We start from the raw sequence: 27091 nt of genomic DNA, 5'->3' as shown, positions 1-27091 counted from the left end.
TATGAGAAAGGCATCACAATACCTGTTGACCACACACACACGCGCGCAAGGGCTATCAAACTGAAATAAATGGACAGTGAGTCAGAATCAGACACACAATGTCACAAAATGAATTACAGACCAACATATTTTGATTACGTAATAAAAACATGCCATCAGAATTTTTTGGGATAAGAGTGCATGGAAACAAGCTAACGTGTGTTTGACATGTGCAGCACACTATAACAGCACACTATAACAGCACACTATAACAGCACACTGTGAACATGCAGTAAATGGCAGACCACAGTCAATGCTCCACCAAGGCCCCCTCTACAATTGGTATTTCCAAGAAATATCACTTTACAATGCAACACTGCAATGAGGGTATCGAAAGTATCATTTTTACCATCGCAAAGGATATCAACCTCCTTGGACTTGCTTGATCATTTCTGTCTGATGATTATATAATGAATATATACATATAACAGTGAAGGGTAGTGTATGGTGGGTGAGTGAGTGATGAATTTACGTTAACCGCCATATGGTATGATGCCAAACACGCGTCAGACATGCAATGATCATCTCACCTCACTTACCCATGTCCATCTCCTCTACATCCATATTGCTGCATGGCAGGTAGGAAACAGAGTACATGTTTAAGGGCCTCTCCACTATATACTAGGTTTATTATTATATTATTATATTCTTGAATATGCTTGATTATCATTTCACCGTGCATTTCATATCGTAAATCAAATTCCTATGCACAAAATAATAAGGCTTTTCATCATATTCATGGTGAATTATTATAATATTACAAATTATTTTGTTGTAAAGTACTCCTTCAACTATTCTACAAAGTAACTATTATGCCACAGTACAGCTTGAGAGTTTGGATTTCATCAACTTCCTCATGAGATTTCAGAGTGAGTTTTAGGCTAGATGGCCCAGCTGTGGTGGCACTAACCAGTGACTGTGGACATTTTTATTTTAGATCTCAATACATTAGCTACAATGTCTGAGTGTGACCCCACTCTGGCTAAATGGGGATTCGTTTTATGTGAGTGAGCAAGCTAAATTAAAAGCAACAAGAACATCACATTTTATACAAGGTTGAATTATTCAGGCTTCGTAATGTGCCAGGCAAGGAGTTTAAACTTCTGCTTCAGAGGTATCTACATCAATTATTCAATGTACTTAAATTAACATGTCAGAGCATTGACATTGTGTTGATATTGAAGCATTTTGATGCATCTTAAAATCTACTTTTATCTAGCTCTACAGCCAAAACAGTGGCAGGGTACAGTGTGTGTGATTCAATGTGAGCACCAGTCTTTGCAAGAGTGTGAAACACCAAACACCAATATGTATTGCTGTTCTCAAAGTCATTTGGAAAACACTGAAAAGGTGAAGTGGTCAGATCAATCTGGTCTGGAAATCTAAGAAAACAAACAGTGAGCAAACACAGTCACCCCATGTGGACTAGTGACTGATCTTGAAGAACACCAAATGCATATGTTCATTTGTAGGTTAAAAAACATGGGAGATAATAAAGTGTGGGGCTTTTAGATGAACACATCCAGATGTGTGGTTGTGGGTGTGTGTGTGTGTGTATATGCATAGGTAAGAAAATCTGTAAGAGGGAAAAAATTGACTCACAGATCGAGCAACAGTAACTGTGACACATGCAGTGCACCATCGTCCTAGAGCACCTGACATGCAGACAACTCACTCCACCCACTGTAGCACACGTACAAACAGCACTGTTACAATCCACTGATGACTGAATTACAATTAAAGGACTGTCATCACACGATCAATAAACAATAAATCATATTCACACCTTTCCATTGACTACAAGGCCATTCTGCCCAGGCCATCAGCTTTAACGACTTCAATACTGACGACTACCCAGTGCTGCTAGACATGAACAGTGTATCCAGAACCCTCCTTTCTTTTCATGTGCTAAACTACTCTCTTATTTCTACCTTCCTTCCCTGTGGTTCTTCTCTATAACCGAATCAGCGGGTCCCTAAGCGTCTAGGAGCCATGCTAGCTGGAGGCTTTGCGCTTAATGAGCTGTCGTCTGGCTAAAGTGAAGAGGATCCATTTCTGTCCTGTGTTTATGGAGGAATAATGTTACACTCTGGAACACAGGCTCACATTAGCTCATTATATAATGACACACATGCACACACATTCAAATAAGAGGAACAGCGCCCCCAATTCTTGTCTGAACATCCGCACCCGCCAAGAAGGAAAGGCAGCCTTGCTGAAGGAAGACCTGCCTCGCTGAAGGAAATTGGCTGTAACAGGATTGCGCAATCTTAATTGACTAGACAGTAGCAGGCCTCATTAGCTTAAACAACGTGTTAAAAGGGGACAAAACGTTTTGTTACTTAAAATATCTTACCTTTTGTATTTTTAATCACAGTTTGGTGTTAACAAGCACTTCAAGAAATACCCATAAATTGCTTTGATTCTATAAATATAGTCAGCTAGGCTTCGGTTTACACTGGTTGGTATGACTATAGATTCAATAAACAATATTTTTGACCCTGAATAATTAATATGGAGTTGATAAATATCCATATGATGAAGTGTACTATGTAACCGATACAGTCTACTGAAACATTGACTGTCCAGGAGTCTAACCCCAGAATCTTACTCTAAGAAAATACTGCAGCACTGGGCCAAGAACCTATCTGAGTTAACATTTAGCACCTTAACCCTCCTTCTCCAGATAGATTTAGAAAGCTACTCAAATAGCTTCGCCTGAATTTCTGCCAATATGCTTGAGTGAGCTCCATGAAAGACTAGGCAGCCTCTCATTGATATTTGTGTCACAAATGCTACACATGCTGAATGATCAAGCAGTCTGTCATATTCTTAGCAGTGAAGGAAAAATGATATCTGTTCATTCAGCCTCCTGAATGCACTTTCTTTGGGAAGTGTGTGCAATTGTGTGTGTGTGCGTGTGTGAGAGACTGTTAGTGTCAGCAAATTGAGTTTGAATCATTTATGAGGGGTTGGAAGGTGAATTTCTTGACCCTTTCTGCCTCATTCAAAATGCTTCATCTACACATGAATGGATATCACTGTACTACATAATAGTTTACCGGTATATACTTGATGTCTTTATGTTTATTGAATACACCTATATGTACATATCTCTTCATTATCTTCATGTATGTTTTAAGTTAACTATTTAGCATCATGTTTGATCATATTTGTTTTATCTTTTAGCGATAGAAACAAAGTACGAAATAAGAAGCTACTCAACACTGAAACAATAAACTACAGTAACATTATTAAAAGAGCCATGATGACTAAGACATTTCACAAGTATTGATGTCTACAGTACCTTGAGAATGCATCATCAAGGCCATCTTCCACATCCTGTGGATGGATACACAACACAATTAGATACAATTTTCATCGACAACACACGTTTCAGTGCAGCGCGGTGTGCGTCTGTGGTACAGCATTATCAGTAGTCATGACAGCTCTCTGTATAAGATGTCTGGTTTCACACTGCAGTTAATCAATGTGCGAAATCAAAGTATTTGCAAATCCTTTCTGGCCTACATAGCAAAAATGAGGTATTATAGTCGTTTTGATGAAGATAAGTATACCTATAGCCTGCTGTAACAAGATTGATATTTCTAGATCAATATTCTATACAAAAATGGTCTATCACAATGAAAGTGACCACTCCATTTGTGAGTTCAATACATCCTATTGGACCACATACAATCTCCTTAAATTCTTTAGTCAGCAGAGGAAGCAGAAGCCACATAAAAATTGACAAGAGGACCAGGATACGTGTAGGGACTTCAAATGGCAAAATTCTATTAAATTAAATCAATGAAAGAGAGACTTTATAATCATGTTGAGATGGACTGGCTGATGATATTAGGCTTAATCAAAGCATACAAAGTGGAGAAGCCCATCAGCTGAGCAAGAGGGAGGGAGATTGATTTTGTATCCCATGGCAGCCCCAGTGCAAAGAGACGGTTCCATTATTAGACCAACTGTACAGTCAAAAGGAAGAACAAAGTCCACCCATTCAGGCTACATCCAGTTGTAAAACATGTACACCTCGAGAGAGCGGAAGGAAAACATTCTGAAGAGAGAGAAGGTCGCCATCTGGTGTTCAGTGTTTGGTAATGCACAACATCAAATTGTAAAACATATTTATGTACACAATTATGCCTCAAGCATTTCATACACATTTATTTTAAATCATGCAATTTTTAACACATTAATAAAGGCTTGACTTTCACTTATTGCTCATCATAAATAATATCATAGAACTATTTCAGTTAAACCTTAGACAAAGATAGACAGGATTTATCCATATTCGGTCTGGTTATCATGTTTAAACAGCAGTCAGCAGACCAAGGTCACAACCTACCCAAGAGTCGTGTTTGATTGGTCGTCTCCGGGCGGGATTGTTGCGTGGGGAGGGCGAGCTGAGGGAAGTGGAGAGATACGGCCGTCTGAGTTTGTCCTCCACACCCAGTGGCTTGTGTTTCTCTGGGTCTGAAAGAAGAGAGGATAGAATCAGAGGGTCATTATTAACTGTTTATTTCTGTTGTAAAGGACACCAAGTCCATGGCCACCTCCAATGTGCTCCAGTCTGCAGGTCCACGAAGGCAGAATGTACAACTGCAAAAAGTTAAACTTCCTGTTCAACTTGGGGCGCTTCAGGCCAGCATAAGAATTTGTCAGAGTGAAGCCACCACTGGGAAATGGGAAGGGAGCAGAAAATAACTCAGTCTTGACTAAGATGACTTGCGGATTCTCAGAGTGTGGTTGATGAACAGGGAATTCACAGGCCTTCTGACCCCCTCCAGGGCTGGAGCCGAACAGTGAAGTTCTACACCAATCCATATAAAGGTCACTGCAACTGCTGGGCTGTATTCTACTGCTGAACGAATTGGTTATAATTACAAAACGTTCTGGGCTGAGACGGTGGATTGTTTCTTTTTACAGCAGGGTTCTTATTAGAGGGAGCATTTTCAGCATTCACAGAAAAGGCCATCTCGGCCCAGTTTCCCAGACATAGATTTCGACTAGTCTTAGACTAAAATATTGAGATGTTCACTGGATTTTTCTCTTACTTAATCCATGTCTGGGAAACTGGGACATAGTGTTTATTGCATATCTAAAAGTGAATAGAAATGTATTCTGTTAATTATTTCGGGGGGTCAAATGGCTGAGCGGTTAGAGAGTTGGGCTATGAATCAGAAGGTTGTTAGTTAGATTCCCGGCTGTGTCAAATGACGTTGTGTCCTTGGGCAAGGCACTTCACCCTGATTGCCTCGGGGACAATGTCCCCATACTTACTGTAAGTCGATCTGGATAAGAGCATCTGCTAAATGTACATTCTATTATTGTTGCTTGCTTTCCTACAGATACACTCTTGCACCTTTAAGGTTCATGTTGTTTAATTTGTAACTTGTTTAACTACTTGCTCTTATGTTTCTTCCCATTGGCACTTGGTTGCTTCACAATGTATGCTCATGTTTTGGCTTCCCGCAATGTTTTTTGGGGCTATCTCGTTGTTTATGATCATTGACCTATGCACTTTTTGAAAAGCTTGATCTTGGAAGTCGCCTTTGATATAAGTGTCTGCTAAATGAATAAATGTAAATGTATTGATTGAACAAGTTGCTAATTTGCATGCATTGAAGAAAGTGAACTAGTGTAACATAAGCATATCAAGATGACATTAAGAGGATCATCTACCTTTAAATAATTCAGCCAGTAACTGAATCAATTGTTGGTCGAGTTACCTGAGACACAGTGTTTGCTTGTCTCGGTCTGGCCTTCGCCGACAGAGCAGGTGCAGCAGCTCCTCGCCTTCTTGCTTTTATCTGAGGCCAGAGAGAATGTATCCTCAACTCAGACTCTCAGTTCTTGGATGTATTCATAAATGCAAACATCTTATAAATAACAAGATAACCTACTTTCCTGATAGCTCAAAGGAGAGCTAAACATAACCAGGACAAACAAGGTATACTTAAACATTCAAAGATTCTATAAATCACCAAAGTAACCGACCCTCCTGAGCAACTTCCCACAGGTCCAGGGCTACTTTGAAGGCCTGAGCCACCGTTAGCGTCACAGCCTGCGCCTGGGAAACCACAGAAGGAAAAGGAGCCTCAGAGAACAGTGAAGTACTATATAACAACCACCAGATGGAGACACACACCAAACATTGAATAGGCATCCTGAGGCACAAACAAATGAGTGGGGCTTTGCCCTGTGAATGCATTAATTCAACAGCTTAACAATATGAATGAGTTTACTTTTCATGGGAAAATGTTTGCAACAACTACCCTTTTGGGAAATTTAATTAACTAATTAAAAAAGTTATAGTTTCTCTTTCCAACTGTTAAGAGATCGGACTATACTGTATTGTAATAAGTGTATTACATTATCAAACACAAGGGACAAAATTTGGAAGAGGAAACATCATAGACTTAGTTGGTGGAAGGAGACTTACAATTTTCTTCTTCTGGCACAGGAAAGCGTGGCATTCCAGGGTTTCATTGAACTGACTCTGGGAAACGTAGGCAAATACCTTATCCTGAGTTTTATCAGCTGTGCAGTAGGAGATTCTGCAAGAAAAAAGTGACAAAATAATTCAACATGAGGCCATAACATTGCAATTTACCACATTTTATGATGCAATCACTGCATTAGGTTATTCTGGGGGTTCTGAGCTTTTGAATACACTACTTCTGCTGTTCAATACTTGTTGCATATGCATTTAAAGACCAATCACAGCTTGGGCTGAGGGAAGGTCATGAATAATATGCAAATTATATATCACAGATGGGTGTCACAGAACAAGACTGAAAAGAGAATTACCATGAAATTGGCCAATGAGCATCATACATGAGAACTGCCCAAAGAACATCACCATCACAGCTTCATGTCTTACAATAGTGAAAATCATACAACCTTCTAAGCTGTAGCGACACTTCAAGTGATCAAGACATGCTATTCTAAACGTTTCACCTTTATCTTACTAGTTTTACAGACTTTATGATTGCAGCATCATGGCAGTTTTACTGTCATCTAAAAGCCATTTGGTACAACCTAGCCACCGGATCCTCCTTCTGACATGACATGAAAGGGCTGAGGAGTGTGGTATGAATTCAGGCTTAACTTGAGTCAAGAAGTTGATGTTATAATCTTGAATATTCTGTATGTCCCCAACCAAAGTCTCTGTATATCCTCTGTGTCCCTAAACAATGTCCCTGTATGTTCCAAACCCTGTATGTTCCAAACCAAGATGTCTATGTTCCAAATGAGGAACTGTGTGTGTGTGTGTCAATTAGGTGAGGAGTAGAAATAGAGAATAGAGAATCAGAGGAATAGCTCATCCTCGGTGGCTGTGTGTTTGATATAAACCCTTTATTAAAAGCGGCTTCAGTGACTGTACAGGTTCAGTTCCTCTTCTTCAGAGGATGTTCCGCCAATCACTGTCTGCTCAGAATACCAATTAGGTTCAGCTGCAAGGCACTCTGTGATCTCTACTGTACAACGCTCTCTCACGCACATGCAACAAGAATGTTTGACATGGGTTGCCCTGTGCGTTTTGTGTAAGTCTGTCTTGCAAACACAAAGTTCCAGTTCCCACACAAAATAACCTACACGTTCACACACACACACACACACACACACACACACACACACACACACACACACACACACACACACACACACAAAGAAATACGCCTGCACATATAACATTACAAAAAGGGTGGGTAAGGAATTGAGATAGATTCCTAAAGTATTCATGCACATAGGACGGAAGCGATGATGGTATTAAACGCCAAAAATTAAACAATTGCGTTTTGTAGGGGTTTTATTTCTTGGCAAACCTCAGTCTCTGATTTAGCTCAATTTACATCTGAAGGTCGATTCTTCACTTTCAACATTCTAGATCAAAGAGTTATCTTTCAATTCACAGGTGTTTGGGGCTTTCATTGAACATCATGAAAGAGAGAGAAAAAGAGAGAGAGCGAAAAAGAAAGAGAGAAAAAGAGAAAGAGAGAGATAGTAGAGGATTAATAAATGATCCCTCCACTCTGTGGGGGACTGTGGAGTATAGATCTGTGTATGCCCATGCTAACTCACGTACCTGTGGGAACCAACAAGGAGTGGCCACTTACTGCTCCACTTCAAACGAGTCCTTCTAACGAAGTCATTAACTCCTCTATCAAACAACAAGCTAGAAATAAGCAGCACTGAAACCCCACCAGGATTGGTAACTGTTGCTGTCTGCATCGCTGAGGGCTGACCCAAATAGGAATGCCCAAGATACGCTCTTCATTCACGACTCCCTCTTTGCTTGCAGTGTAGCATAAGTTATTGTTTATATTTGGGGCTTAATTGAGGGAGAGCAGAAGGAGGAGGGTGGAGGGGTGTCCTATATATGGTGATGTGTGTTTAGCCTCCACTTCGCATCTGGCTGAACAACGTATCTTAGCTGTGATATAATCATAAACTTTCAAGAGTTATTGCTAAAACATAGTTTGGCGGAATTGTAGTTCAACTTCAGCAACTTTATAACTTAATTAAAATAAATATAACTTACTACAATAGTAGGGTTTCATATTCAATTTGTCTTTTCAGTAATAGCCCAGAAAGCCTGTATTTAACAACAAATCTGTCATCTTGATACAATGATATCAATATTCACACACACCCCTTGGTGACATATGAACATGAAATATAATGCAATTCAGTCCAGGTCATTGAAAAATCATTATTATAATGTGGCAGCCATGTGAATAAAAACAAAAATAATCTGTGTACTCTTGTCAGTAGGGCAGCAGTGGAAGGAGAGCACATCTGAGCAGTGACCTGCTTGGTCAGAATGCCTCCAACTGAAGTCTGTCACATCCTAGGGTGCGTAAACAATCTATCATGTCAGGATGTGTTTGCTGATGTGTGTGTGTGTGTGTACATGTGTGTGATTGGGAGAATAATTTTCCAAAGTATGCAAAACGTATATACTTTTTTTTCCAGTCTTCAGAATGTACCATATGTGTCATTTAAAGGTATTACATACCTAGGTGACATGTAACATCCCTTGACTAAATGTTATCTGACAATCTGTCCAAAACACTGAAGCTTGGCTCAGCTTCCTCACTCCTGTTTATGCATGAGGCAAGGTTCTTTTAGCCTCCAACTTGAGATACACCAAATGACTCACAGCAAAACAAACTCACACTAAAAAGATCTGACAAAATTCCACAACTGTAGACAAGCTGGCGTATTGTATCAGATCCTTAACGAGCGTAGGGAGCAATGTGGCTTTGATAGGCCTTCTCCAAGAGCTGAGATGAAGAGGACTGAGGAAGCTGCACAAGTGTTCTCTCCACACACACACACACACACACACACACGTCTGCTTGCTTTCTTCTCCAGACAATCACAGCTTGTTTTCTATCCTAGATAAAACCTCTCAAGCGTAGCCTAAGGTTATCAGATAAAGCCTCAGCTGCCTTGAACACACACACACACACAACTAATGACAAAGAATACTGTACCAACACCTCAACCAAATCTAACACAGGAATTCTGAGCAACACTTTAATTCACACACACACACAAAAAAAAATGAAGCATAGGAGGGATAGTTCAGTTGGATGAGTAATCGATCCATTATCAAAATATGTCCTCTATTGACCTCACTGTTAGCCCAGCATGGTATAAAATACTGGCCCCATCAGCTTTGAAGTGGGCACATGAAATAAGTAATTAGAAATGGACATTTGTGTGTGATTAAGCTCAGTCTGGTCATGATACGGAGAGAGAGATTTCTTCTTGGACAGAGCCGGAGGGGGAGGAGGGGAGGAGGATGAAAGGGAAGATGCTTCCCCTGGCCCATGGTCTGTTTTAGCTGATAAGGTGGATCAGTGGGGTGTGTAGTCTCACACATGCAAACACACACACACACACACACACAAAGTCTCATGGATCAGAAAAAACATGCTTCAATGCCTCCTGAGTCGAGATGCATTCAACCCCTCCCCCTCCACAACCCCCCCCCCTGTCCCCCCCAACCACTCACAGGATGCACACAGGATCACACAGACATGCACAGACACAGAGACACATGGACAACCATACAGACAAACACACGTAAACAACCTAAACCGCTCTGAATCACTGCCATAATCACAGTCCAGCCATTTGATGTATTGTAATCCTGAACGACACGAGGACCGGCCTATATTACAGTGCCCAAGGCCTGCTAAACATCACAATACACACACTCATCCTCTTAATTGCATGGCAGAAGGGGGGGGGGGGTGGGGGTGGAGTCCCAGTGCAACTTCCAGAAAGTTCCTCCATATCAGAGTTACAAGAAGAGCTACCAAACTGAACATTTATCAGAGAGACTGCAGGCTATCAAACAGACGGGAAATCCCAGCTAGTTTCGTGCTTCTCAGAGAGACCTTGGTCTGAGACCTCTGTTTGTCTCTTGTCTGGATATGATGCTATAAACGAGCTATGCAGTACTAAATAATCATAAAAGCAGGAAAGAAGCCATGGAATTGTCTGCTTGTCTCTGGAGTCGTTTCCTGATTACTTTCCCAGACGAGGGGATGGTACGTGAGACCCATTTTGACTGAGGAGCAGAGAGCTGTATGGTTTAATCACGCAGAGAAGGGGGAGCCACGACACACAGCGCAAAGTGACCTAGATAAGGAAGCGGATACTGTGGCATTATAATAGAAGTTTATTTGAAGTATATGTTCTATCTATGGAGACATTCTTTATGAGGTCATACTTGCCTGTTTACATAGACATTCTCTTTAAGGTCATAACTATTATAGGGATATATTCTCTATTGATGTCATAATTACCTTTATATGGAGATGTATTTATGATCAAGTGAATATGAAAACATCCTCTCCAACATCATAATGATATGTTTGGAGACATCATTTACAATGTCACAATTACCTGTATATGGAGACGTTTTCTATGAGGTCTGAGGTCTCTGTATCGGTGATGATGATCCCTTTCGGGGAGACAGTCAGCGTAACCTTACGGAACTTCTTGGTACTGGCTCGGGCCTGCTGATTGTGCACACACACACACACACACTATGGTAAAATACCTACTATAGCTCAGAAGCTATAGACAGAACAAACAGAGCAAGCCAATAGTACTTGAGATATCTGAAAGGTCGTCAGACTGTCAGGAACCCCCCCCCCCCCCCCCTCCCCCAATCCTTACATAAAACACCCGACCTGCTGGAGAGCTGAGCTTTCAGTCCCTGAGTGCCTACTGGCATCCCCACTGGCACCATGTGTGCTGTAAAGTTATTCCACAGGACCACACTGCCAGAATGAGAACACATGAGAGCTTCACGTCTGGACCCTACAGGCTTGATGGGTCTTTTTGAGTGAGAGAACAAGTTGTAGAGAATGTGTGTGTATGTGTGTGTTTGAGCCTACATTTCTTGGTCTTTACATGAAACAACACTGCTGCTCTCCTAGAAAGAACTGAGAGGAGAGAATAGGAGGCGTCGTTGTTAAAAAGAGGATATCTTAAGGACGGGACAGGTGTCTTCCTTCCTGGTGAGGCTTCCATGCCCCCCAGACCACTGTCCCTCTGCAGTAGCCCATGCATCAAACACAAGAGACAAAGGGACTATGACGAGGAGTGAGAGCAGAGTTCCTGAAGGTTTCTCTCAGGATGGTTTTCTTACAGGCTAGGGCAGCAGAGTCATACGGTTGTGCTAATAGCCAACTGTTGCCAAGAGGCAAAAAGCAATCTGTCGTTTGTTTCTGTCACACCAAGTTCAAGTTTTTAACTCTTTTTGCACCTTCAAGGCTAGGGGGAAAATGCAGCCTAAGGAAAAGAGAACAAACATGTTCCCATAATCCTATTCAAGGTGCTTGGTTTCCAAGGGAACGGAGCAGACAATTGACTTGTGTTTTCCCCCACTCTCCTACAGTAAATCAATTGAATCTTAATCTCCCTCGCAGGTTTGCTATGGTCTCTAATTGAGAAGTGGGGGTTTTACTATTAGATGCTGGGCCTATTCTTTGCTGAGATGGGATTCAAACAGATGAAGTGGAATCCCATCGCCGGTGGTGTGGAATGAATGAAGTGGTGTGTATGTGTGTGACTGCGATGGAGAAAGGGAGTACGCATAAAAGACAGTTTTGAGCGAGAAACAGAATAAAATGTGTGCGTGTGTGTGTACATGTGACAGAAGTTCAATTTCGTTTTTTGACTCTGATGGAAAGGAAGGCAGAAAGAGAAAGTGTGTCGCTTGTTTTCCTACTAGTGGGTGGTTATCGACAGAACAGTATGATTGCGGCTTTATCTACCAGCCTTGTGAAAAATGATGGGATTCTGAATTCACATGGACTAACTCTTATGAGTTGCAAGGGCTGTGCAAACAAGGCATGACCGCATTGAAGGTTTACATGGACTTTTATAAGGTTAGGGTTCCACAACAAAATTGTTAAGGTAACTTGTTGATGTATAGTGTCTGTCTGTAGGTCTATGTACATCGGATTGTCTAAATCAAATCACAAGCCAATTACTGTATGAACAGCTAGCTTAGGTAAAGATAAAACCTCAACCCATGCTCATAACAAGGCCGTGGTTGCCTAGCTTCTTGTCGGCATGGTAACCGGATGCTCACCGTGCTAACAATCCTGCGGATGGCGGCGGTGGCCATGTCCTCTCCTTTGGGCTGGCCGACCAGTGTCATGCCCAGGTACTTCACGTTAAACACCATTCCCTCCAGTAATGTCTCCTTGGTGTCCGTCCAGTTCTCTGGCAGCTCTGATTGGAAGAAAATGTCGGAAAGTCAATTGGATTTTATTGCATAACTGTACTGATTATCTGACAAGGGAATAAATCTTTCTCAAAACGATATTTTTTTTTGACAGGGCACATGAACATCAATGAGCAAAACAAGATGGCAGCAATGTTACAATCATTGTCCATACTTGTACAGGTATAGATCCTAGTGTAAACAGCATGAGCAGGACACTGTGTTGCCCTGGCTGTGTTAAAGCTTTCATGTGGAGACCGAAAGAGCCTGAAATATCCCTGAGAGCCTGAAATATCCCTGAGAGCCTGAAATATCCCTGAGAATCACCCGGACACAACACAGAAGCCCACAGAGAGAACAGCTACAGCACAGAGTCAAGCAGATAACTGACGGGTTTTGTCAGCTTTTTTCTTGTTTGATACGACTATTATAGGTTATTGGTTGAGAGAGAGAGAGAGAGAGAGAGAGAGCGAGAGAGCGAGAGAGCGAGAGAGAGAGAGAGAATTGGAGGGAGCGGGGGAGAAAGATAAAGAGAGAGTGAAAGAAAAGAGAGGAGTGAAGGCGTCCGAACATTCTGCCAGTTCCTAACGCCGGCCGAGCGAGCGCTCCACACGGGCCGAGCCATCTGTCGGCGTGAGGACGAGACCAGCTGTTTGGGCGTCGAACAGAGAACGCCTCTCCCACTCGCCTCATCTACACCTCTAAATTATTCAGCCCATCCCATCTTCCAGACAAAATGGCCCAAATGAAGGATTAAAGTTTGTGATTTTGGTACTTTTTTGTACAACCTGGCAATGTCTCATCATTGCGGAGACATTTGTTCCATAACAACAACCTATTTTAGAGTGTACAGAAGTTTCAGAAGGATGGCTGACTACCTGGATGTGGCTGGGATGAGAAACAGCAAGGATCCACATATTAAGTAGTAGAGAAGGAATGCCCCTGAGGTACTCAAGTTAAGGTCACACCACCAGAAACTTGGATGATGAGAGTACTGTATACTGTTTAGTATTCAGGCACTGTTAACTCAGCCACAGAGGTCCCTTAGAGGTAAGCCTGGCTCTGCCCTCCTGCGTACTTCCGCTCAATTTAGATTTTGATTGGTTATGGCAGATCAGAGTGGCTCTGGGCAGATCCAATAGTTTTAAACTTCAACAGAATACCCGCCTACAAGGAAGTCAACGCTTGTCAATGGAGCGAGGCCAGACTCTCTGTACAAATAAAATGTACGAGAGTCTGGTTAGGATCAGGCTACTTTAGAGGTCCTGATGGAGTGGAATTGTCCTGTTCTCAATGCTGGAGTGATGAATCAATCAGACCAGGTAATATAAAACCAGCTCTGTCATGGAACATCATTTGAGATCACCAGTCTACATTTTCTACTTTATGACAATGGCCGGGTTCCCCAGATTTGTTAAGAAGCTCTTAACGCCAAGAGCTTCTTAAGAGCGTTCTAAGAACGCTCTAGAATGCTCTTAACGTTAAAAGCTTCTTAACGAATCTGGGAAACCCGACCAATGACGGTATTCAAGGTTGACAGAGAAAAGTTTGGTATTCACAAAGGAATACAATTCTTTTGAATAACTTCAACAGTATGAAGTGTATTATTCTTCCAATGATGTGGGGACAGCTTGCTTCAAACTGTGACTTTAAGAAAAACTCGGCTTAAAAAAAAACGTAAATGTTCCAAACTGACGTCAGTGTATCCGTCTATCCTGTGGCTCGGAGCCAAATCAACCTTTACACACCTGAAATCCTGCCAAATCCTGGTGTGGACGGGCAGCCTTATCTAACCAGTCAAAAGTGTGACTGTGCCCAACTGCAGGACACCTCAATGTCTCTCCACGCTCCTTCAACATGCTGCAACGATACGCCGCTAAACTACCAGGGACCATATCATATCCTCGCCAGGCTACACGCATGAATTATTAAACAGCTTTGTGTTGATGCTTCAGGCCTTCAAATACAACCCCCCCACTCCCCCAACCCCCCCCCCCCTTCTCCACACACACACAGCCCCTCACCCCCAAAAGAGGGGACGCTTAAATATTTCATAAGTCTTTTTCCGCATGCAGGCATACAGTACAGAGAGACGGGGGCCAATGAGACTGACAGGAGCAGGCAGAGTGAAACTAATTGGATTTGAACATGTTTAACCAAACAGCGGGACGACACATGAAAAAGGCAGAGTTGTTTGGGGGGGGGGCGGGGCTCTCCCCCCAAAAACTGCTGTGTGGCAGGCTGATGTAATTTGAAAGAACCTGAAATAAGATTAGCCGAGGAGCAACAGAGGATGTTTGCATTTTTATCTAATAAATGCCAGGCCACACATTTGTTTTGCAGCAGCATTTGGAGAGCGCACGTCGATTCTTTTATGCTCACTTGACAGGTCTACAGTGAGAACGCAGGTTAAACTCAATATGTATTAGGCAATGATAACAGAGGCATGGATGACATTTAAGTGTTCTACCACTTTGAGCTCCGTTCTTGAAATACAACAAAAGAAAAACCTACCAGAAAAGGAACACATTTTTTTAAATAGAACTACTGTCGAGATGAATTCTCTTCAAAGTTAGAACCACTTGCCACTCGACTGAGTTTATAATCGACGAGAGCAAAGGAACATGTCTCAGTGGTGGAGGAAGCCCTCCCCAAGTGTTGCTCTAGTGTTTTGGGGAACTAGGACTACATGTGCCTGCAGCTACACAACATGGATGGGTCACCAGCTGGCTTTTCATGCTCCATGTTTAATGATTTAATTTACACAGAAAAGTCCAAATGATCCCCTAGTGGATTCAACCACTGCTATAAATGAGTCTACCACACTGAGGTATAATTACCAACACAAACACTTCCTCTCTCATACACACACTCATAGTATATTACCACACACTTGCTGCATTTACATACCCACAAGGCTCACAAAAATGCGTGCCAACACACACACACAGTTGGTGCTTTTAACTGCTAGGTTCATTTCCATAATGTTAATTGCCCATACCGCTCAGGTACCAGCTTGTCTCCTAGAGCAGATAGCAGTAGCATTTCCTGCTAGTCTCTTCTAATGTCTCCTTAAAAGCATACTACTGCAAACAGGACCCATTTCTTCAAGTCGTTTTGACATGTTGCCAGCTGTTGCTAAACAACTGTCCATTTGTATGAGAGTAAAGTGAAGATTAAGCAGAATCCTCCATCTGCTTTTTCAACCCAATACATTTCCTTTCCTGTTTCCTATCCCCCTGTTTTACTTTTCTGATAATAATGTAGGACACCACCTTGACAGAAAATAGGGCATGTGGGGAAGATGGTGGTGGTGGGTCGTATGGAAGTGGGAGGGGGGGGGAGAGGACTGGTTTTCTGAGTCTGCCTGGAGGGGATATTGTAGTCCCAGTCCTCTCTCCTCCAGAACCTACTCTCACTCCATTCCTTTATCTACCACTCTACCTTCCTTCTCTCCCTCTTCCAATCTCTCAACTTACTCCCTAGCTCTCTTCATTCCCAGCTCTCTTTCTTCTGCTATTCTTCTGTTTGCCATCCATTCTTCTGTTCAACCTATTCAGTCCCCTGAATATGTACGCAGTCTTGTTTTTTCTTTCTCTTCTCTAGTCCCTGGCTCTTCTGCTTGGCTCTGGTCATGTTGACACTTGGAAAGGAAATGTATGTGCTCTCTCTCCTTCCCCTCTCCCTCAATTGATATGCCCTCCTCACCCTCTCTGTATCTATGTGTGACTCCTACAACACTCTTTCCCAACAGGCTCTCTCTTGCAAGTCGCTTTGGATAAAAGCATCTGCTAAACGCATAAATGTAAATGTAACACAGCTGAGAGACACTCTCATACTGTTACCACCACCAACCCAACAACAATAACCTAAAAACAATGGCAGAATGGAGACACGGTATCAGGGAACCAACAGCGGTTGCCAGGCATCTGCAGCCATTATCATTGGCCGTCTGGCAACAAGGCGAGGTGCACCCCAAATAAATTACAAAACACCTTGGCTATGCATCAGACAAACCAAACCTGCAGTGGGGGGCTTGTACAATACCCTTCAGCTGAATATTCTGTCTTAGTCTTTGATTTACTGACGAGCCATGACAAGCTAAACCAACTAAATGGATGCTTCAATACCAAAAAGTATGACATAGAATCTAAAATTCCTTGTTGGAAAAACATATTTGATAGTCAAATCTAAATGGAATCCCTTTTTTCCATATTGATCAATAGGGTTGGATCAGACAATGAAACTACAGCTTCTACAGCAGTCATGCCCTCAGTGAGCGCAGGAAAATCAGGAGTCCTGTCAGGGCAACATCTTCTCAAGCGCTGAACTTATTCAGTTGCATGAATCGAGTCGTTGCCCTCCAGGGTCTTAGGTTGATTCAGAGAGGGTAAGGAAGAGGGGCTTCACTTCAAAATCCACCCCCCCCCCCCTTCTATTCACCAAGAATCTTCATTAATTGCCTTCACTTCAGAAGCCCTATCTGCTGTTGATCCTAATTATGACTGGAATTATCCGGCGTGTGCATGATTGAGCAAATAAAAGTTACTGCAAAGTGAAATGAGCTTTTCACGCTTTAGCCTGGGATGAGAAAATGAGGGGAATGTTGAGTGCCCCCTGAGTTCATTGAGTGTTTTCTTTACAATTTGTAAGAAGAGAATATGGCCTCTGGTCTCGCTCGGTCCTTCAGGGGCTCACACATGACAGGTGCCTGGCTGGAATCATACCAAGGAGTTTCACAGAGAGATTCGTCAGGAGTTGAAATCTCAGATCTGACCGCAAATACTCCAAACCATCCAGAAACATCTGTCCATCACTCCATTGAACAATCCCGTGCCTTCAGGATTCTCTAATCACAACATTCACTGTTTCTGGTTAATGGCCAATTGAGATTTAGTTAAAACAAGAATGTTCCTCGTCGACTTACCCAGAAAACATTTTAAATACTTAACACAAACTAAACTAAAAAATAAAAACTCCTTGTACAATTCCGATGCAGAACTCCATCATATGAATATGTAAACAATACCAATCCTCAGAACTATGTCCTCAATCCTCATTATGAAAAGAGAGATCAAAGGCAGGTCCTGTATGTGATAACTGCTAATTGGCTTTTGGATGCATTCTTTATGCAAATAAAGGCCTTGACCCCTCCCACTCTGAGACACCCTGCTTGGGATCAGCGAAACACTAATTAGAAGAGTTCAGACAGAGGCCTCTACATTTAGATGGTACAGTCGTCCCACTGAACTTAACAGTAACATGGCAGAAGTTGGTTCATGCAGTAGACTTGAGAAACTCTCAGGATAGAATAGCTTTCTGAACTTCATCCTGAGTCAATCTGCCTAAACTGTCATCGAACCCAAATAATGGTTTGTGTGAAAATATGAGAACTGGCGGCTCTATAATCACTTTCCTATCGTTGGCAGTTCTGCCTTGTCTTCAAAGATTTCTTCGGTTGGTTTTTGGTAGTTGGAATCTAAATGCACCTGTAAAGCGTTGTGTGATGAGGCCTGTAAAAAAATGATTTTTTTTTACATGATTTAAATGGATTAACAAGGGATCTAATCAGGTATCCTGACTTCAAGTGTATTCGACATTTGTAACAAGTGCGAGACCAGGGACTTTTAATATCTTTAGTCCTATATACACACACTTCCTAAGCCTATGTGAACAAAACATGATTGTATAATAAGATGAGTTGTTTTAGCCACACAACTAAATCAACTAAAATATTCCACTCTGAAGTGAACTCAGTGCCGAATGTGCTGTTCAGTTTAAGGGATGTCTGCCAGTGAGTGTGCACTCACACACAAGGGAACTTTGTACCTGCTCTAGAACCCTCATTCTATTTATGGGCCTATTCCTGCTGTAAAGTGCTAATGTTTACAGTGTGGGTTGTTTGAATATATATCTCTATAACATCTGCAAAACCTGTGTAATAGCATAGCATAGGTTACACACACACACACACATATTGTGGGTTGTTAGAGTGTATATATAGAAGAAAGACACCCACTTTGTACATATATTACGCTATATGAGAGATACGATGTGGGATCAGTGAGTGAGTATAGTAATATTACAGTACAAGCTGTAGACACAAAAGACGCAACCAAAACAACAATCAATAAACAGTACCTAGTTCAGTACTGCACATGGTCAATTCAGAATAAAACAACAATCATACAAAAAAGCATAAAGAATTGGGCACAGAAAAAAAAACTGTCAGGACCCGCACATCCAAAACGGTTCAAACAGCAGTGAACAGCACGCGTGTCCTCTCCAAATAGGGGGATAGAGGTTGAACGTGATAGGGGGATAGAGGTCACGGTTGGAACCATTTATCACTTCCTGTCATGGTTGAAGGTGTCAGAGCTGATTAGTTGAGGCCATATGGAGACAATGGTCTGAGTCCCTCTCACTTCACAATGAAGTGACAACTGGTCAGTGTTTGAAGGGGGAGAAATCTGCAAACTGACCCACTAAAGCGATACTGTATGGATGTGCTTCCTGCAGACAACCTACAGTTTAGCATGGCAACGCCTCACCTTGGGTAGCTCCTTCATCATAAAGGGCCATTATATTAAGTCTTTGTGCGTAGGTTTATATTGTGTGTACATGTGTGTGTATGTGTTGTTTGTGTGCATGTGTGTGTACGTCTAATTCAAGGACCAGAAGAACCTTTAAATCAGCGCCTTAGTTTATTCAAGGTCTGTGCTGAATAAGGACGTTTGCTGTGTTAGCTTGTCCTTTCAAAATTCTCTTTATTTGGGCTGTGAGACTGAGATAAATGAATCAAGCTGAAATTGAGCAAAGTCCTGTCGATGCTATTAAGCAAAAGAACAACAATTAACAACACAAACTGGAGAAAAACAAAGAGAAATACAAAGACAGTCATTCACATCTAGTAGACAGGCCAAGCATAAACTGCTTCAATATCTTGTGATCGTTTACAGCTCGCTGTTAAAATGTATATATTTAACATGGAGATTTATTGAGAAACAAATGTCCTATGATAGTGCATACCATGAATAATGAAATAATTCAGCATGCACCATGGGTCCATGCACTGTTCATTTAACTGGTATTAAATCTCCATTGAGTGAGCTGATGGCTACCACAGGTTTAGTGAACCGAGTCTAGACATCTTTGTGCTGCATATTCATGCACTTCATTCATCTGCATGGATTGTAACCATTTCACCTTGAATACCGTGTGTCATTTCTCCTTTGCCTCAGTTTATTTAATGAGTGCAACCCCCGGGCCTTCTGACAAATTCATGTTTATTTTATTTTTGCATCTAACATGCTCTGTGGGGGCCCAGTCCCCTTGGATATAAAAGGCAAAAAGTACTGCAGACAATGCAGTAGATACTGAGAGATATGCTATACCAACCGAGCACAATGCTGGCAAGCCTCGCTTAGACAATATTTTTAGCTAAACTATTCAGAGCCGGGCATGCTGGGGAAAGCCTACCCTGGAGGTGATCATACAGAGGGCTAATCTTTCTGGCATTAGAACATTGTTTACTGCAGCAAATCTAACCAAGGCCCATTTTTTCTATATTTATGTCCGCTGATATGGATCTTCCCCCCAGAATTTTATGTCACTTTCATCTCAACATCTCAATACTTGCATATAAATGGAGCTTTGATTGTCTATTAATCTATTCACGTAATCGGAAACTAAAGATTGAATGGCTCAATTAAGAAAACGTTTAAAATCCAGTCAATGAATAAATAAATCAAAGGATGTGATATTCAAAGATCCAAGAAAAAAAGCAACAGAAACGTGCTTAGAACAAAATGGCCGTCCCAGAGAAGCGACGATAAAGAAATATAAACACCTCCCACACAGGCATTAATCTTTGCTGCCATTACAACACTGAATAGGCAAGCCTCCCTTCAAGTACTGCTACCAATCTTGTTAAAAAAAAATAGCTCCTCTGCTCCCCCATTAATAGATGGAGACTTAGGGGGTGGGCTTCCCAAGGGGAATCCCTGTTAATGGTATGTGGTTCTGTAGAGCTCTCCATCAGACTGATGGATGCCAGTCTGACACAGCTGTATGCCTCGCCTTGAAGCGTTCAGGTTTTAAGAGCTTTTATGGAAATTAAGAGGTTACTACTGAGTGTATGGGAGCAGCTACTGTGTTTAGGAAGGTTGGTGAGGTTAAAGGCTCATAAGGGGGAGTATAGATGGGCTGAAGGCCAACGTGTACAGGATCGCAAAATGTTTTGGGTGAACCAGCCCTTAAAAAGGTGCCTCTTTAAATGGGTGAGGTGAGGCATTGTTTTCCTTGCAAAATATGTATTTCAATTTGTGTTCCTATTATATTGCATTTTTATTGAAAAGCAGGTCCAAGTCCAGAAGATGTTCTTTCAAAACAAGGGTGAAACCGAAGGTGCAGCTTGCTGAATGCCAGTCATAAACCCATCCAACATCAAATGGATAGTCTGTCACAGTTTAGGAGGGCTATGATTAACTGAGATGCAAAATATAATTGAATTACTTATCTGATAATCTGTGATTCTTGATCAACAAATTAGCTTAATTAAACATGCTTGCTATGTTCTTCAATCTAGGTCCTTCCTAGCCTTCCACTCTTCCATACATGCAGCTGGTTCTGCTAGTATGGTGCAGTTCTGTCTGTACCCGGTCATATTTCACATGGTCGTGTTCTGTGGGCGAGGTGTTCTCGTTGTTCGGCTCAGATGGGGACATGACGTGTCAGGATCTCAGGTGTTCTGTCATGGGGAAGGAACAGAATGCTGCTCCCAATTGCGGACTCCTGGTGGATGAGAATGGAAGACTAACACATGCATACATCCACAGTGCACACCGACCAACACACACGCTGTCCAAACTGACACAAACACACACACACACACACACACACACAAGCAGGCACAGCACACACAAAGAAAAACACTTCAAAATACTGTACACACACAGAATAACAATGGGAACATCTTCAAAGCGTGTTGCACTAAAGTGACAGCATATCACATTTCACAGACAGCTGCCAAGGATATCAAAAAGAGAGGAGGGCTATGATGTCAGCACATCAACTCTCCCCCAAGGACTCAGGAGTGTGTGTGCATGTGTGACTGCGGGTGAAGGGCATGAACACATTTTCAAAGAGAGAGGCCCTCTTGTGTAAGTGTTTCTCAGTTTCCTCTTGTTGCATAATTCACTTCACCTCAAGCCAGGAAACCCACTTGTTTCATGTAGAGGTGCACATGCATACAGGCATATTTCAACAGTCAGACATGAGACCCGGAGAGATGGAGAATCACAGAGACACACAAAAAAGAGTGGTTCGGGAAGAGGGAACACATCTTGAGGAGTAAGAGTGAGAGAGCGATGGAAGTAGGAAGTGACAGACGGAAAAGAGAATTGGAAGAGCAAAGACAGATGACAGAGAAGAGGGTGAGAAGAAGAAAAGAGTGTGAGTAGAGTGAGACATTATGTTATGTTTAAATGTATTTGGTTAAATGTACTCAAGGAATGCACTCCCATAATGTTTAAAGGCAAGCACTGCTGCATTGGTTAATATATAAAAGGTCAGTCTGAAATTGCACTCATCTCTTTTTCTCTCCTCATAGACAACACCATGCATTGCCTTTACAAATCTGTCAAGGGCCTAAAAACTAAAATCAATAGTCTGTAAAAATCAGTTTAGAGCTGTTGCAAAGAATAGAATATGATGTGCTGCAGTTTTAATAAATGTACAGTTGGGCTTTAAAAATCAATATTTGTGAAGCGCCACCAAGCAGAAAACTAATTTACCACAAAAGCAGGCAAGTGCCTTTATGAGAAAAGAAGAAAGATGAAAATGGCCAGACAATATCTTAAAAAAGGGGTTGAAAGGTTCTACAATGTGAGTTCCATAGCTAACATTCCACGGACTGGAACGACAACACACACCAATCTCCTCTACAGTGACATGGTCGTCATAGTCATCTTGTTCCAGACACTACCATGGCCCCATGTGATAGTCATGCACCTCCTGACGCCTCCTTTCACACACTCTCTCCATCATCATCACACTACATTGTCCTTCCTTTCACCCCAACTACGTCTCTGGTCTCGGCTCCTCGCTGCCATTTCCCTGACTCATGACTTCCTCTGTCTTAATGAGACTTGGGGAGAGATAATTGCCCCTTGAGGGGCGGAGCATGCCGTTCCGTTTGCTTCACTCAGTCAAGTTAGTGTCGAGTTTCATAAGACCGCTGGCGTGCTCACTCACCCAGGTTTCCCTTCTTCCTGATCTAACGATTGCTGAATTGGACTATTATAGATCACTCTTCTGTACAGATTTGCTGCATCTTGACATTACACGGAGCGAAGTAGGTTCAGTGAAGCTCCGCTTAAGGGGATGATGTACAGAACGAGTCACAACTGAAAATTCTATGTTGTTTTACTGTATGATTCAGCTGTGGTACAGTGGATTATTTTTTACAATGACACAATAATAAAAGTGACCACAGGGACTAAGAAGCTGTTCTGCTGCCCAGCAGCCAGCAGCCTGTCCAGCACACTGACATGCATTGCTTCCCTCCCACACCTCCAGAGATATGCTGGGGACCAAAGCTCAAGCATGTAGCAAGCAGTTCTGTACCCAGCAGCAGTCAGCTTTGACCTTTTGGGACATCTAAAGGTCGCCACTGTTTCCTATGACAGGATCCAAGAGGACATCTAGCAGAGCACTCCAGGCACGTGCTGTGTCCTCTTCAGCGCTGCCAGAGACTGTGACCTCGACAGATGATGGCCAACAGGAACCACAGAGGAAATGCTGCGCTTGGAGTTTTGGTTGGATGAAAAGGGTTGGACAAGAGAAACTGGGTTTTTTTCTGTCAGCTGGTTTGGCTAGGGCAATCTCCGATCACCCACCATGGGAGCGCTGTATTCAAGTCCTACAAAATAACAACCTTTGTTTAGTTTTGAGATTGACACATTTGGTTCAATAGCACTTTCCTCTGATAGTAGGCCCTGTCATTTTTGAAAGAGCATTGTTGGCAATAATGTCAAATAAATTAAGATCCATCAGAGGTAAAAATGTGTCTTGTATGACACAGCAACCAGACAGCAGAGTATAATCAAGAGGTTACCGGGCCAATGGCCAAGCACGTTTTGAATTATTCAACAATGCACTTAGCCTAACATCTGCTGTCATTACTGCGGTTGAATGAGGTGATCAGTAACTTGTTTTAGAGTCGCTGATGTTTTGCTAGAGATCAGCTGGAGACTGGTCAAATTTCTTCTCACACAGTCAAAACATCCTCGAAAAGCCTTGTGAATATTTTCTAATTATGGACATAAGATGTAGACATAAAAGTTGTCAAATTTCGACATCAACGTTAATATTTGTGAGGGTTAAGCGAATAATTCTACCTTGAATAACACCTTGATTACTGGCAATAATTGGCACAGGGTGCTAAACTCTTGCTTCCCAGCTGCCAGGGTTGACACATTGCCACCACGCTGGCAAAGAAAGGTCATCCTTTATCCAGATTGACAGCTAAGTAGCTTCTGGACATGAGCTGTCACTCTGTCTGCTACTGCTGTGGTCACATTTGTTCTTGCTGCTTGATTCCTGTGGTGACATTTCATTTCAACAGCAAACCACTGCTTCTCTCTCCTGTAAATTGCACATGTCTGGGAAATAATTGTCATTGTGTGTTTTAATCTGATTCTTATTCTGATAACAGAAGCTCACACAAACATCAAACTGACTCATGCGTCAGGATGTTTTGTTTGTGATAGGATGACGACTGTCATCATCTGTTAGAAGGCATGATAATAAGACAAGCTGCTGCCACGAAAACCTTTGTTGATAATGTTAATTGGAAAACATTTTCATTGATAATGACATGGATGATAAAATGTATGATTACGATGATAAAGATAAAAGTTGATTTTTGATTATGACAATAAAGACTTATTGAAATTTCAGGCCAATCTGTTGTTCTTAATCCAGACTCATTCCTCCCCCTTGCATCTGTAAAGCACTACATCCTCACCAGAGAAATCACAGGCCCACTTTGTTCCTCAGTAAAGTTTGGCAATCCGTGTGTGGAGACAGGACCTGGAATCCTCTTTCCTCAAAGCCAATACGAGTTAACAACTTGTATGTTAAAATCAGAGTTTGAAGTGTTGGCGGGTCCCCAAAGTGGACAGGGATGAAAACTAATATTTTACCAACCACCAAGCCACCCACCCCCCTCCAAATTCAAATGACTTTCTCTCATGCTCCCCTTCTTCATCATATCTGAACCAGCACACAACTCTATCAGCCGATGTCTCCTGTCATCAAAATAAAACCCAACTTCCCCTTTGGCTGAAGCTTGTTTGACAGCCTGTGTTCAAATTTGTGAGAGTCCTTCATGAGATGACAACCGGACAACTGGGTAGTTGTTGAAATAATAATCCACTGAGACCATATCTTAATCCCTCAGGCTCGCACTTGAGTTTAATAATTAATTTACCTCATTTTGGAAAATGACTCAAGCTGCTGAGCACATCTCAATGGCGGCTGTTAAATGAGTCAGTCTGTAACATCTACTGAGATGCTGTGTGCGCTGTCTGCAGGCAGTATTCAGAAATACTCAGTGACAATGTAGGAAATGTAGCTTTTATCTTGTTTCTATATTGTACGTATATGTATGTTCTAATTGCAGGTGGCCTCCCATGCCTCAACTCTAGAAAGTGTTAAAAGGGAAACTGAACATAACTGAAACGTCCACTGTGGGTCTTTTCACCTTGTGTTAGTCTGATGTGTGGATTTCCTGAGCTCTTAAAAAGTGTGAAGGTTGTCACACAGAAGTGTGAGGTTAAAGTGTTGTTGCCCGGAGACCAAGTCTTCAACCAAACACTTCACACATCAGACTGACAGCCAGACCTGCCTATGAGCTCGAGCACAGTGGCAACTCGCTCTTCTCCTGTCTCTTATAATGTGACACAGGGCTGTTTCTCTGACTATAGTAAACCAGCAAACTGGAATAAACTGTCCAGTAGCAGCAAAGTTTACATACAAAGCACCAATAGGGAAATGTGAAAGAAATGAGGGCAAGTGTTCTGTATTTGGTTGTGGTTGTGGAGGATGGGCATTATTCTTTTATCTTTTTTGCTGCATTAATGCACATGGTTGGTATGTTCTAAATTAGAAACATGTAAGGAATACAGCATGGTCATCATCACTATGCTACTCTACTCATTGGAACTAATAAGTTTATGAAACCTGATTCAACTTTACATATTTCAATTTATCACTGCAGCATTGTCTCGTAGAAACAGTAAACTCCAGGTCCAGGTATTGCATCCTAATGGAAGTTAAGTACCGAGCGTGAGGTAGAGTAATAACAGGATTGGCGTTAGGACCCAGGAAATGTGTCATATTGAGGTTTATGAGCGGAAATACAATACATTGAAATAGAAGAATTGCAAGATTTCGTCCATGAGGATTGGTGATTAAAAAATATATTCGAATTAAGTGTAATCAAGTTATCCTCAATAAAGACTGTAAGGTGCATGATGCCTATTGTCATGCTCTCATGTGACAGGTTTTCATTTGTGCTACATTTTTGTGTCTTAAAAACAGTGAGTGTAATTTAAACAATTGCCAACATAATAATTAAAAAAAACACTTACTTTCGTGCTTTGAAGTTCCCCATGTGTGCCGCGGAACTCCGGGACTCTTGATAATTGCTCTCCCTGCAGATTTCAAAGCATCCATGCTACAGTGTAGCTTCCGTCCAGTACCGTTGGCAAGCAGGCAGGCAAGCAGGTGAAGACGGTACCTCCGGTTTGCTCCGTTGGCTACGCTCAAGGAGTGATGTGCGGAAGGAGTTCGTAGTCCGTATCCCTCCCTTCTTTAAAGATCGGTGTAGCGCAGTCCCTTTAGCCCATCCCGTTGCGAAACTGATAACCGGGAAGTGTTTTTTGAAGTGAAAGGTGTGTTCCGCTCCCTGCAGCCACGCCCATGGTGTTGAGTGTTCTTTGTTGTATTTTATTAAGAAATAGCTCATTACAGAACCGTTAAAACTGTTTGTCTACTGGCTTTTGTTTTAACATTCAATGTCAAAAGCATACGCACCACATGAATACAAAAGAAAGTATCAATACATTGTACGTCCAGTCATCTTTAAGAAAATAGTTATTGTCCAATCAAGACCTCTTAAGTGTAGCTAATAATATTAGATTTGTAATCAACTGAACATATTGAGCTTCCATGAGCTCCAAATAATTAATCGAAACATATTCCATAACGTTT

At 41.9% G+C, this 27091-nt stretch overlaps 1 protein-coding gene across 3 annotated transcripts in view; it reads right to left on the bottom strand.

Annotated features, from left to right (window-relative positions):
• Nucleotides 1-26724, bottom strand: part of LOC146287103 (low density lipoprotein receptor adapter protein 1) — a 30037-nt gene extending 3313 nt beyond the window's left edge. The window contains exons 1-9 of one of the 3 annotated variants that reach the window (XM_084699421.1): nt 26470-26724; nt 12680-12822; nt 10981-11093; nt 6497-6611; nt 6052-6124; nt 5784-5864; nt 4400-4527; nt 3347-3381; nt 579-607 (exon numbers count right to left, since the gene is read on the bottom strand). In XM_084699421.1, coding sequence (XP_084555547.1) covers nt 579-607; nt 3347-3381; nt 4400-4527; nt 5784-5864; nt 6052-6124; nt 6497-6611; nt 10981-11093; nt 12680-12822; nt 26470-26554 — 802 coding nt within the window. In that variant the 5' untranslated portion in view covers nt 26555-26724. Of the gene's footprint in view, nt 1-578; nt 608-3346; nt 3382-4399; nt 4528-5783; nt 5865-6051; nt 6125-6496; nt 6612-10980; nt 11094-12679; nt 12823-23221; nt 23736-26469 lie in introns of those variants that run through there. The other 2 variants (XM_084699420.1, XR_014758415.1) reach the window with 2 other exon arrangements.
• Nucleotides 26725-27091: the final 367 nt, after the last annotated feature.

Source organism: Hypomesus nipponensis, chromosome 6, assembly GCF_054491055.1.
Source record: "Hypomesus nipponensis isolate SF chromosome 6, ASM5449105v1, whole genome shotgun sequence".
In the NCBI taxonomy this organism is placed as follows: domain Eukaryota; kingdom Metazoa; phylum Chordata; class Actinopteri; order Osmeriformes; family Osmeridae; genus Hypomesus; species Hypomesus nipponensis.
The sequence above is the reverse complement of the archived record's forward strand: the minus strand, read 5'-3'. Positions and strand labels throughout refer to the sequence as shown.